The following is a 12,677-nucleotide window of genomic DNA, read 5'->3' as shown; positions in this document are numbered from 1 at the left end:
ATGAATCAATTTATCTATAGATATAATTAGATCATTACTGGGTGTATATCAAAAAAACTTACACTATATATCAATAAGTTATCTAATGTGTATCATTTATTCATGTGCTATATATTGATAAATATAATATTTTAAAAATTATGTATCGCTTTATGTAAAGATGTGTTTTGAGATATTGGATGAATATTTTACTATGTGTGTATCAACTAGTTATATATCCTGTACTGATGAAACTAAGTTCGATAAAATATGAATCAATGTAATTAATATTTATTGGATCATTACTTGGTATATACTAAAAAAATTTATAGTATATATCATTTGGTTATATATTTAATATATATCATATAATCATATAGTATGTATCGCTATGTGCTAAAAATGAGGAAGAAAGAGAATACCTTAATTATGGGACTAATAACTCCATTAATAGAAAAAAATTTTGACTTTTAAACTTATTCTTTAATATTAGTATTAAAAGATACGTGGCACACTATTAAGACCACCCCATATGATATTTTATAGTGCCCATCCCATATGATTTTTATTCCTCCTACCCTAAGTTTCAAAGTTTCTTTAGTTTTCCATTCTTGATGGCTATACACATCTATAGCCTACTGTACAGTTGCAAATAATTGTGCATACACATATATAAGTGTGCCCAAAGATAATAAAAATGTGTGCAATTAATCACAATATAACCATATAACATTCTCAAATATATACAATATAAGGATAATATAAATGTGTGCAATGACAATATAAGGACATAACAAGCTTAGATATATACAATATAAGTATAAATACCATAAAACTGTGTGCAAGACTAAAACTTAAATGCTAGTGGTCAAGAGACCGCTATTAGAGTCCAGTTGCTAATTTTATTTGGCGTTTGGACGGGTAGGGGTTGCAAAAGTAGTATGAAAATCATGATTAAAGTTAACCTTACGACAGAAGGCCAACTTTATTTGAACCTTATCTATAAAAACTTGATTGCGATTATTAATTAACTTTGTTAGAAGAAGAACATTTTGTTTTTTTTTTAATATACACAAATAGAATGATGTATTTAGTAACTAATTGACATACCCTAGTTTCTGAAATGTATGAATAACGTTTAGCATCAATTGGGCCAAGGGCTCCATCTATGGCAACTCATATACAGAAAATTAAATTGTAATCATTCGAAGCATAATTAATTATATCTTAGAATCATGTGTCTCTTTTCTTTATAAATGAACCATGCACTTCCTAAATATGGTTCTTACTTGCCCTTCAAATACAATCCAAATTATATCAAATGGAGCTTTTCTTGCTCCCATCTTAGACGTGCATGGTATCCAAATTTGTCTCTCTTTTAATCAACAATGTTTTTGCCACAAAATATACTTGAAAATAATACTAACAAGTATAACGGGATGGAATGTTCTATAAAAGTGCCTTATTTTTCTTTATAATTATTATCAGGAACCCGATGACAATTACCACAATAGGGTAAATAAATACTTCAGTTGTATCCACATGTATATTTATGTGTACACAGTTCGTATCTTCATCAAGAACCATGTGAATACTTCCTAACAGGTGACAAAAAAAAAGTAGAGCTTCTCTGCAACTCGGTATACTTTGGAGTACGTAGCCATCATCCCTTTCACTACCCATCTTGTGGAAAATTTTAAAGCAAATACTCTCTCTCTCCCTCTCACTCTCTCTCTCTCTCTCTCTCTCTGGATGAAGCAATTACACCACTCTCTCTCAATAAATGCAATTGCACCCTCTCAATACGCACTGCAATAATTCCTCCTCACCACATCCTCTCCGCCTGTTCCCCTTTCTCCTTTCTCTTCCTTCTCTCTTTCCCTTTACCCTTTTCCACTTCCCCTCACCTTCTTTCACCCTTCTAATGGCTTCTTTCGTGGTGCCTTCTCCTCAAAAACCTATCTAGTCTCTTCCTTGCATGCACTAAATCCTTTTTTTTTCCCCTTATTTTTTCCCAAAAAGAAAGCCCGAGAGAGAAAGAGTCATAGAGCTCAAGTGAGATTTGTCGTTTATTTTCTTCCCTTTATCTTGGTTATGTCTAGTCATCCGGTGTCAAAGGCTCTATGCATCTCTCCTCTCTTCTCCCTCCTTCTATGCCCAGTGAATACCTTGGAAACCAAAGGCTCTCAACATGTAATTAAGCCACTGATCAGCTCTGCCCACGAGCCGAAGCCCATTTGAAAGGAAAAGAAGTCGGAAAAGAGCAACAGAGGTAGAGATACACAGAAAGAGAAGGTGAGGGGTATTAGAATTAGGGTTTGGTGGACAGAAATATGCCTGCAGGTATCATGATTCCGGCAAGAAACGTGCCGTCGATGATCGGAAGGAATACCGGTGCTGGCTATGGGTCCTCATCAGCACTGTCCCTTGGCCAGGTCTGCATGTGAAAATTTTTCTGAGTTCTTCTTTAGATTTTTTTTTTTTTTCCCCAAAGTGTGGTGTGGATGGTCTCTACGTAGAGAGAATATGCAGCGTGTGTGAGGCTTGTATCGGTGCTTGTAATTGGGACTCTCTATATTCCTCGTCGTTTTGCTTGGCTTCTGGGCTTTTTCTATTTATCTTTTGGGTTTTAGAGGTGTGCTGGTTGTTATTAGCTGGGTGTTTTGAGCCATTTGACGTTAAATCCTCCTCGGTTTCTGAGAAGCAAAGTGAGAGGTGAATCGTCTGATACTGCTCTTTATACAGAACAAGAGGCTAGCCCTTTCATACCCTTCAAACCTGTTATATTTCCCACTTCTCTATACATAGATCTCAATAGTAATATAAAGGGCAGTCTTTTTTTTGAATCCAAAAAAAAAAAAAAAAAAAGGACAGTCTTCTTTCATTCTTCTCTCCACTCCCCACTTCATACATGTACTCATAGAGGAAGACAGAAAGACTTGTACTCTCTTATCTTCCTTATTTTCTTCTTGATCTCTTGTGTGTGCGCACCAGCGAAAGAGAGGTCGGGGGCGGAGCTTTCTTGGTATGACATAGATCTCGATTAGTAATATAAAAGTATAGTTTCCTCTTCTCCACTCCATTCTTGACTTCATAGATTGACTTTCAAAATTTATTGTGAAACCGTCAAACTTCTGGAGCTTTCTTTGTAGATCTAAGCTGTTTTGGTAGGAGATTTATCTTTCTCCTTCCATCTTCTTTTTCAAATTTACCTATTCCTTCAAGAGGTGGGCATTAAAAGACCATTAGAAATAGTAATATTCTTTCCTTTGGATGCTTCTAAACATGTGCTTTTATCTGTATTTTCTTTCTTTCTTCCATGTTTTCTTTCTGTCTTTCGAAGGGAAGCTGATAACTGGGCGGAAAAAAATGGAAGTTTTATTTATTTATTCTTTTTTTTTTTTGCAAATATTTGCAGCCAAACATTTTGGAGGGGCAGCAACTGCCACTCCAACACCAGCATCAGCTTGTGGAGATCCCGCAGGCAACCACGGCGGAGAGCGAGATGATGAGGGCTCGGGAGGAGGACTTCGAGAGCAAGTCGGGAAGTGAGAATATAGAGGGGGCATCCGGTGATGACCAGGATGCCAACCAGCGGCCGCGAAAGAAGCGTTACCATCGCCATACCCAACATCAGATCCAAGAGATGGAAGCGTAATTTTCTGACTCCAATTCCTCTGGCCGAAGAAATCAGAGGAAAAAATGATGTTTATTCCTAATATCCCATCGTTTTACTCTCCAAAATCTCATTTTCGTTTTGCTTTTACACCAAACAAATTGAACTAAAAAATTACTTCTATTTAGTATTGCACGCCCCACAACTCCATCATTTCTTACTCTTTAACTCACGTTTTTCCTTGGACTTGATGTCATTTTTTTCTGAACATATATAGAACTATCATCAAAGGAGAAACTTCTTCTCGTTTTTCCTTTTTAGCTTTAAATTTCCACTTTTCTTGTTGGAAAAGAGAGAAATAGAAAACAAGAGAAATCCAATTCCAGTTTTATTTCGATTTTTTCTCTTCTAGCAATCTATATTCTCTTGGCTTGTGAATTATTCTGCAGTTTTCTCAACACAACCAAATTAGAACAAGAAGGCCTACTTTTAATTCTTCTCCTCCTCTTTTGATGGTAATCCGCCGATCTTACTCTTTATTTCCTTTCAGTTTCTTCAAGGAATGCCCCCACCCTGATGACAAGCAGCGAAAGGAGCTGAGCCGTGAGCTTGGATTAGAGCCCCTCCAAATCAAGTTCTGGTTCCAAAACAAGCGCACCCAAATGAAGGTTTAAGCCCCCATCCACATACAAAGGAACAAAAAAAAAATTCAAAGGGAGAAAGAGAAATAAATACAAAAGAATACCACCTTTTTATTTCATTGCGCTGCATATCAGCCACTGATGACAACGTTCTTGCTAAATATATTTATATTTTTAGACATCCTCTATTAGTGTATCAGTCTATCTTATGCTGGGTAGGCATTCATAGTAATAATCACTCTATCCTTCTTTTATGTCTTCCTCTAAACTCTCCTTTCCTCCTACTTCCCTCGTAGACTCAACATGAGCGACAGGAGAACGCTCATCTAAGGGCCGAGAATGAGAAGCTCCGGACTGAGAACTTGAGGTACAAGGAAGCCCTCAGCAATGCCTCATGCCCCAACTGTGGTGGCCCCGCTGCTCTTGGAGAGATGTCCTTCGACGAACACCATCTGAGAATCGAGAATGCTCGGTTAAGGGAGGAGGTAAGTGATTCATATAATCTCAATAAAAAAGCTTAAAGAGCTTCAGTGAGTTGCATTCCTTTTAACACTCTTCTTCTTGTGTTAAATAGATCGATCGCATATCTGGAATCGCTGCAAAGTACGTCGGGAAGCCAGTGGTCTCATACCCGCTACTCTCTCCTCCAATAGCTTCACGCTCGCCGCTGGATCTTGGGGTGACCGGGGGCTTTGGAGTCCAACCAGGCATTGGAAGTGAAACATTTGGTGCTGGGGAGCTACTTAGGAGTGTTTCATGCCAGCCTGAGTTCGAGAAGCCAATGGTTATAGAGCTCGCGGTGGCTGCAATGGAGGAGCTCATTCGAATGGCACAGCTTGGTGAGCCACTTTGGACCCCGGGCCTCGATAACTCTACTGAGACCCTAAATGAAGAGGAATATGTTAGGACGTTTCCGAGAGGGATTGGTCCGAAACCATTTGGGTTCAAGTCAGAGGCCTCTCGGGAGACTGCGGTGGTCATTATGAATCACATCAATCTTGTTGAGATACTTATGGATGTGGTATGATAACTATGAAGTTATTGCTTTGTTCTTTGGTTATGGACTTGTATTTAATTATCTAACCGCTTGATCTTTTATAGAATCAATGGTCCACGGTGTTTTCTAGCATTGTGTCGAGAGCTATGACTTTTGAAGTGCTGTCAACTGGAGTTGCAGGAAACTATAATGGAGCACTGCAAGTGGTCTCTCTCTCTCTCTCTCTCTCTCTCTCTCTCTCTCTGTAGGATCTTTTATTTTGAAGTTATTGTAACATTAATAACTTCATAATCCTTGAAGTAGTACATGGTCTGGCAAGATACAATATTCCTTTTTTTTCCCCCTTAGAGACATAGTTATTATTTTGTGCTATTCTATGTATCAATAGCTAAATATGGGGATAATTAGGAAAAAAAATCAGTCTTCAAGGCTAACATTTTACTTTAAGTGATATATATTTTGACTTGTTTTTATTCTAGTGGCTTGCTGATAACTAATTATTCTGGCTAATTTCAATACTTTAAAGGAAATAAAATGTCATTTAAATTGTAATAATTATGTAATGTGGCATGTTCTGACATGATAGAGCTTCCTAATGTTTGTGTTGTGTATCAATAGCTAATTTTCTGAAAACAGTCCTTTAAAAATATTTAGTTTTCCAAAATGTTTGTGTTCTAAATTGCATGTATCTAGGCCAACATAATAGTAAATACTATATTATATTTTTATGTTATTATATGACATTTTGTACTTATAAATGATATTTGCCAATGAATTGATATCTAAATGTGTAACGTATTACCATTGCATGACTAGTTTGCTATGATTATTGGTATGAGTAGAATTTGTATGAGTTTTTAGTAATTGTAATCGGTGAGGTATTTTAGACCGCAGTATCATGGTCATTGATGAGGGTCTAAAAAATGGAGCTTGCACAAATGAAGATGTGAGGTATGATATATATGAATTGTGAGTAGAAGTATATGTTGTATAACCTCCAAATAGATAGAATTAAACTCATAAAACCGTATCTAATAAAAAACTGCACTGGCAATAGTTGTTGCAACATAATCCACAAGGGAGGAGTTTCTGAGTTCAAATCTTGGACATGTTTGCCGCACTTATATCCTTAATAATTCTAACAAGTGGTATACTGAAAAACTTATAAAGATTCTAGAACTAAACTAAGTAAAACTTCTTAAGCATCTGATTTATGTAGAACTTCATACTAAAATTTAACCAATGTTTGAAAGTTGATAAAAGATATTGATAATTTAGATTAAATATTCATGATTTTATTTTCTTGAGAATAATGATGGGGAACAACAAATTACTTCATAGAAATGGTGGAAGAATTACTCATGCCAAACTCTTTGGGAAACAACAACATAAAAGCTCCTCCTGATGGAAGATGGTGCAACCACAAGAGGATGGCCCCGTTTAAGATGGGTTTTAAATTTCTTTTAGATGAAACTGGGTTTCGATTGTTTGAGGCTAATGATATGGAAATCTGTCCATGAGGTTGTTAAACATATAGTACATCTATGCCTGCAGTCAGGGATGCATTAATTTAGCTATTACTGATATCAATTTCTTTTTTCAAGAATTTGCATGCAGATAGTCATTGATTTAACGTTTTGCAAAACCATGCTAGTATGTACAATCTTATATATGCTCTGATATTGTTTCTTTTTGGAAAATAATGTAATTACTAGTAGTGATAGGTTCAAAGTTATTAAAGGTCATAGAGAGAGGCAAAGAAAGATAATATGAAATATATAAATGTGAAAAGATTCACCTTGAAGAACACCAGAGGGTTCTCATTGTCACAAGGTAACTCAAATAATGAGCATATAGCTTTTCCCTTTCCTTTCAGTCTATAGCCAAAGAAATAGAAATTGTACGATGGAGGAGCTATGTGAGACATCTACAATAGGAACACTAAAATCGAACAGTACAATAAATTAAAATTTGATATGAAGTTAATTTAGATAACTTTCATTTGCTCAAAAAAAATAAAATCCAGTTCATCACGTTATTGTTCACAAGACTGTTTTCTGATTTCTCACCTTTAAATTTTTTATGGCAAGTTCTTAACTCGACACCAGCAAAATCTAGTAGCCTTATAAACTCCTGTTACTTGACTCCACGCCTCTTTGATCCGTAAGTGTGAGCAGACAACACAATAATGTAAATTTATATGGATAAAACTCAAAATTAGCTTAATGTAGCCTTGGAGATTATGTACTCAAATTTATGTAGCCTCTCTACATCAGAAAGACCTCCAAAATGTTCTCTAGGAGAATACCATCTGTATCATGTATTTAAAACTTTGCTTACGACTTATTTACAGCTTCCTTTCTTCTTAAAAGAATATCTAATGTTAGTTCTTTTAACAAGTTTTTCTTCCAGTTTAACAAGTTTTTCTTCCAGTTTAACAAGAACAAAGCCTTTTAACATTCTGAACTGTCAGATGTCAGCGGAATTCCAAGTACCGTCTCCACTGGTTCCAACTCGTGAGAGTTTATTTGTGAGGTATTGCAAGCAACATGCTGATGGAACCTGGGCAGTAGTTGATGTTTCCTTGGACAGCTTGCGCCCCAGCCCTCTATTGAGATGTCGAAGAAGGCCATCAGGCTGCTTGATTCAAGAAATGCCAAATGGTTACTCAAAGGTAAATACTCACATATGAATAGATTAGTCATGTTAATTTCATATCTAGATCATAACCATATCAATCTTTTCCCAACTATCTGTAATCAGCCCGATGAGTTCTTATATTTGCCGCTTGATAATATCAAATTTACCTCTGGCTGCATTATATCATCTCTATCTTATTGATACTAATACAGCACTGTAATCAGCTCTATGAGTTTTGATTTACCACCTGATAATATGAAATTTACCTCTGGCTACATTGTATCATCTCTATCTAATATTGATATTAATACAGCACTTCTTTTTATTTTAATATTTTACAGGTGATTTGGGTTGAACATGTTGAAGTAGATGATAGGTCTGTTCACAATATATACAAGCCTTTGGTTAACTCAGGCCTAGCATTTGGTGCGAAACGGTGGGTCAGTACTCTGGATCGACAATGTGAGCGCCTAGCAAGTGTAATGGCTAGTAGCATCCCCTCTGGGGACATTGGTGGTAATAAACCATTCTTTTGTTTCAAACTGAATTCACTGATGATCTGAAGTATATTGCATGTGAAGGTATATGATTTTCTCTTAGATGGATGACTTATATATTAATATTCTTTTGTTTTGATAATTTGGCATCACAGTAATAACTACTCCAGACGGGAGGAAGAGCATGCTGAAGCTAGCTGAGAGGATGGTTATGAGCTTTTGTGGTGGTGTGACTGCCTCAACTACACATCAGTGGACTACTTTATCTGGTAGTGGGGCAGAGGATGTAAGGGTTATGACCAGAAAGAGCGTTGATGATCCTGGCAGGCCACCTGGTATCGTCCTCAATGCCGCCACTTCCTTCTGGCTTCCTGTTCCACCGAAGAGGGTCTTCGATTTCCTCCGCGATGAGAGCTCTCGTAGTGAGGTATATCGATCAGAATAATTAAATATATTCTTTGTTCTCTTCAACATGAGGATGGCATATGCTTAGATTTCATTTCAAAATTGCAGTAGAATAAGTGATGCTACTGATCCTGAGACCTAGTTCTCATTTTAATAAAGACATCTCTTTGTTAGACTAATATAATTTGCTGTTACAATTACAATACTTGTATTTTTTTTTATTGTATGTGATGTAGGATACTAATATAATAATACCTTTTTGAAGTTCTTCAAGATACCAATAGTCATATTCAGGTTTTTTAACCTTTTCTTATTAGTTTCTAAGAGCATTGCCATTAAATTCTAGTAGTCCCGCCTTCAGTCATCTGTAGCAAAATAAGCTGTCATGGTACGTCCACTATGAGTATATTTGGTGAGTTTTAAGTGTTGGGACAAAATTTTTCCATGCAGGGCTTGCTGTGTTTATAACATTACTATGTAACACATATTCGAGGTGCCATTATGTAGTAAATTCCCTCATTTCTTTCATTAGCATGATTCTTATTTATACTATTCAACCACATTATGGTGATGACGTTACGGTAGCTATCATTATGAACATCAGACGTTCATTACCTGACTATGTTCACTGAAGTTTATTTTATATATAATTCTGATTGATCCAATTCTTCATTTGGGAAGGAACCATACTTTACCCTGAGTTGGTGGTTGTCCTCTATTTTTTTTCTTTTTTGGGTACACTGCTTATTCTCTATTTGTTATAGTACTGCATGATGTCATATGATCCATCCAGTTGTATTTACCCATGCTACAAAACCTTCTAAGCAAACACTACTATAAAGCATTTGCTTGTCTTACCAAGACCACTTCTTCTACCACAATTCTTTGGAGATGATATATTTGTATGCAAAGGGGAGATAAGAAGCATAAATCTTCTCACTTCTCTCTGGATTATGGATGTATTTACAGTGGGATATCCTCTCTAATGGTGGTGTAGTTCAGGAAATGGCTCACATCGCCAATGGCCGAGATCATGGCAACTGCGTCTCCCTCCTCCGTGTCAATGTAAGCTCATAACCATCAAAAAATTGTTCAGTTTCTTGTGCTTTTCGCAACTGGATTGCACTTTCATGTCATCATGCATTCAGTCCAATTTCAGATAACCAAAATCTAGTTCATCTTTATCAACTATTTGCTTTTATGAATCTCATGTACATACTTATTTTTCACTACTCGAATTAAATATGCTAAACATAACTTATTCAATGATATGATCTTAGAGCGCAAACTCAAACCAGAGTAACATGCTGATACTACAAGAGAGCTGCACCGACCCGACGGGCTCCTATGTGATCTATGCACCAGTAGATTTTGTTGCAATGAATGTGGTTCTAAATGGTGGTGACCCCAACTATGTTGCACTTCTGCCATCAGGCTTTGCCATCCTCCCTGATGGTCCTACTGGGAGTATAGGAGAGGTCGGTTCTGGTGGATCTCTCCTGACCGTTGCGTTCCAAATCCTGGTTGACTCAGTCCCAACTGCCAAACTCTCGCTTGGTTCAGTAGCAACCGTCAACAGCCTCATTGCATGTACTGTTGAAAGAATCAAGGCTGCAGTCTCGGGTGAAAATGCCCAGCAAGCCTAAAGACTATTATATAAAGGTGAGTTACTGTTTTCATAACTTGGGAATCTTAAGGTAGTTTTCTTTCCCACCTCAAAAGAGGTTTACTTCTTTTGAAATTAGGTTCTTCTATTGGTATTAAAGATAGGAGCAGTGGGTTCCAATGCAGAGTTCATAACATGAGAATTTTGAAGGTTTTTGGAGATCGAATGCAAATGGAAGTGGCTGGAGGGTGTAGAAGCTTAATTGTTCATATGGTTTTTTGGTTTGAAATTATTATGTTCCTGAATCTTTATTGCGTTCTATATTGGAAATTAAAAGCTTAAGAAACTTAAGTACCATGGTTGGGATATTTTAAAAATATGGATATGGATTTTTAGGAAGTGGCGTAGGGACTTGAACATGTTCTGTTTCTTAATCTGATTTTCTTTGCAAAATTTACTTATATAAGGCCTGAAGTTTTCTTAGGATTGTGAAATTTTAACATTTGTCATGTTAATTTTTCTAGTCTTCCTTTCTGAAAATTTTGCTGTCTCACAAAAACAAGTTGATGGTAAGTAATTTTTTCTAAAGTTTGTATTAATCCTAAAACCATTTGCATCATCTGGTTTTGCTAGTTATATTTACTGTCCATTCAAAATCTCTTTTTCTTGATGGCTTGCACTGCTCTCCTGGTAATTTGCATCTCCATTAGTTAATAATTTAGTCTGTCCAGCCTCTGACCAATGTTTTCCTGATGAGCAGGAGAAGGAGAGGAGTATGGAGCTTTATTTGTGGCAAGTCAAGAGCGCACCTCAGATTCTCCTTGCCATGTGGTGCTGGTTGTTCTGTTTGTTGTTCAATTCAATTACAAGCACTATCCCACCACCACTATGCAAGGGGGGTTGGTTCGGGTATTGACTTCCCTTTGGTTGATCACTAGTACCTCTCTCAGTTTTGCAGCACCTTAAGTTTTCTTTGTAATGCTCTCATTTCAAGTGTTTTCCCCCTCCATTTGTGAACAAACATGATGCACTTCGTGCCTCTCTGTAACTTTCTTCAGTCAATTTCATCCCTCTTTATTGTGTTGGTGGTCTGCAGGAGAGCTGCACCTAATCCACCAAGTGACCTTGCTTCCTTTTCTATTATAAAAGTTTCTGTAGACCATGTTGGTATGATATTTAATCTCTCTTTGTGCCCTTGAAATGATGGCTGAGATGGGTTGTTTCCCGTTCCTCCACCCCAAGAAAATAATATTTAGGAGGTGCTTGATTCATGACCGGAATCAAAATTGATTGGATTAAGAATCAGAATGATCAAATCCCCAAAATTAGAATCGAAATAAAAATTTGAATCCATAGAAGAGGGTGGAGATTGAGTTTTAGATAGATTGAGACATTCTTATTTCATTCCGAAATCAAAATCGGAATAGAACTCTCCCCAATCAAACAGCTGGAATGAGTGTCACTCATTCCAATTCTCATTCCAGACCTCTATCCCCCCAACCTAGTACCTCCTAATGATAGTTCCACATGATTTACTTTCACTAGTCCAGTGGTGCCATCAAAATGTGATCGGGGAGTTGATGGATTGGTGTTGCACCTAGCCCTCATTATTGTTGGCTATGGAGGTCTGCTAACCATAAACTGGAGTTCTTTCTACCGACCATGTTACTCGTACCTTGTCATGTCTCAATCTTGAGATCAATGTCATTGGCATTTTGAGCCTTCAATTTGAACTTTGAACAAGCACCATTTCTGAGTTCGCTTATTATTACAATGAAGACCATGCTGTCATCGCCGTGGTCCCAGCATGCTTCAGATGAGGAAAATGTGAAGAAGTCACCACCTAGATGTGCTCGAAAGGTTGGGATGAAATTTGAAGGTACAAACAAGCTTGAACTAAAATTTCTTATCAAGAATGCGAGGATCTGGGAGAAAATTATCACCCTCACCAACGATAGCATTGATTCGTAGAGATGCACCGGTATGAAAGAATGATTTGATACATCTTAAAACAAAGAGAGATAGAGGCAGACCGAAGAAGATGAAACATTAAGGAAAGATTTCACATTCAAATAATGCCCAAATGGTGTACCCGCAACTCATTTTACTGAGACTCGGGATGGTGTACATACATTAGGTAGACCCTAACCGAGCGGGTTGATGGTTTGCACTCCCAAAGAGTAGCAAATATAGAGATCATTAGAATTCGGATTCATCAATTGGAAAAGGGCAACAAAAACACATATCGACGTTAAGTCGTCAACATGAAAATATAACTAAACCAACCTGGACATAA

The 12,677-nt window shown here is 36.9% G+C and overlaps 1 protein-coding gene across 1 annotated transcript; it reads left to right on the top strand.

The window, feature by feature from the left end:
• Positions 1 to 1,786: 1,786 nt before the first annotated feature.
• LOC105052639 (homeobox-leucine zipper protein ROC2) lies at positions 1,787 to 11,554 on the top strand. Its single transcript, XM_010933518.4, has 12 exons — positions 1,787 to 2,414; positions 3,398 to 3,633; positions 4,146 to 4,263; positions 4,533 to 4,721; positions 4,811 to 5,257; positions 5,338 to 5,439; positions 7,707 to 7,907; positions 8,215 to 8,389; positions 8,526 to 8,797; positions 9,745 to 9,840; positions 10,056 to 10,437; positions 11,142 to 11,554. Exons 1-11 carry the CDS (start codon positions 2,313 to 2,315, stop codon positions 10,419 to 10,421), a joined length of 2,304 nt encoding a protein of 767 aa, XP_010931820.1. The 5' UTR covers positions 1,787 to 2,312; the 3' UTR covers positions 10,422 to 10,437; positions 11,142 to 11,554.
• Positions 11,555 to 12,677: the final 1,123 nt, after the last annotated feature.

Source organism: Elaeis guineensis, chromosome 10 (assembly GCF_000442705.2).
Source record: "Elaeis guineensis isolate ETL-2024a chromosome 10, EG11, whole genome shotgun sequence".
Lineage (NCBI taxonomy): Eukaryota > Viridiplantae > Streptophyta > Magnoliopsida > Arecales > Arecaceae > Elaeis > Elaeis guineensis.
Note: the sequence above shows the minus strand (reverse complement) of the source record. Positions and strands in the feature narration are given on the sequence as shown.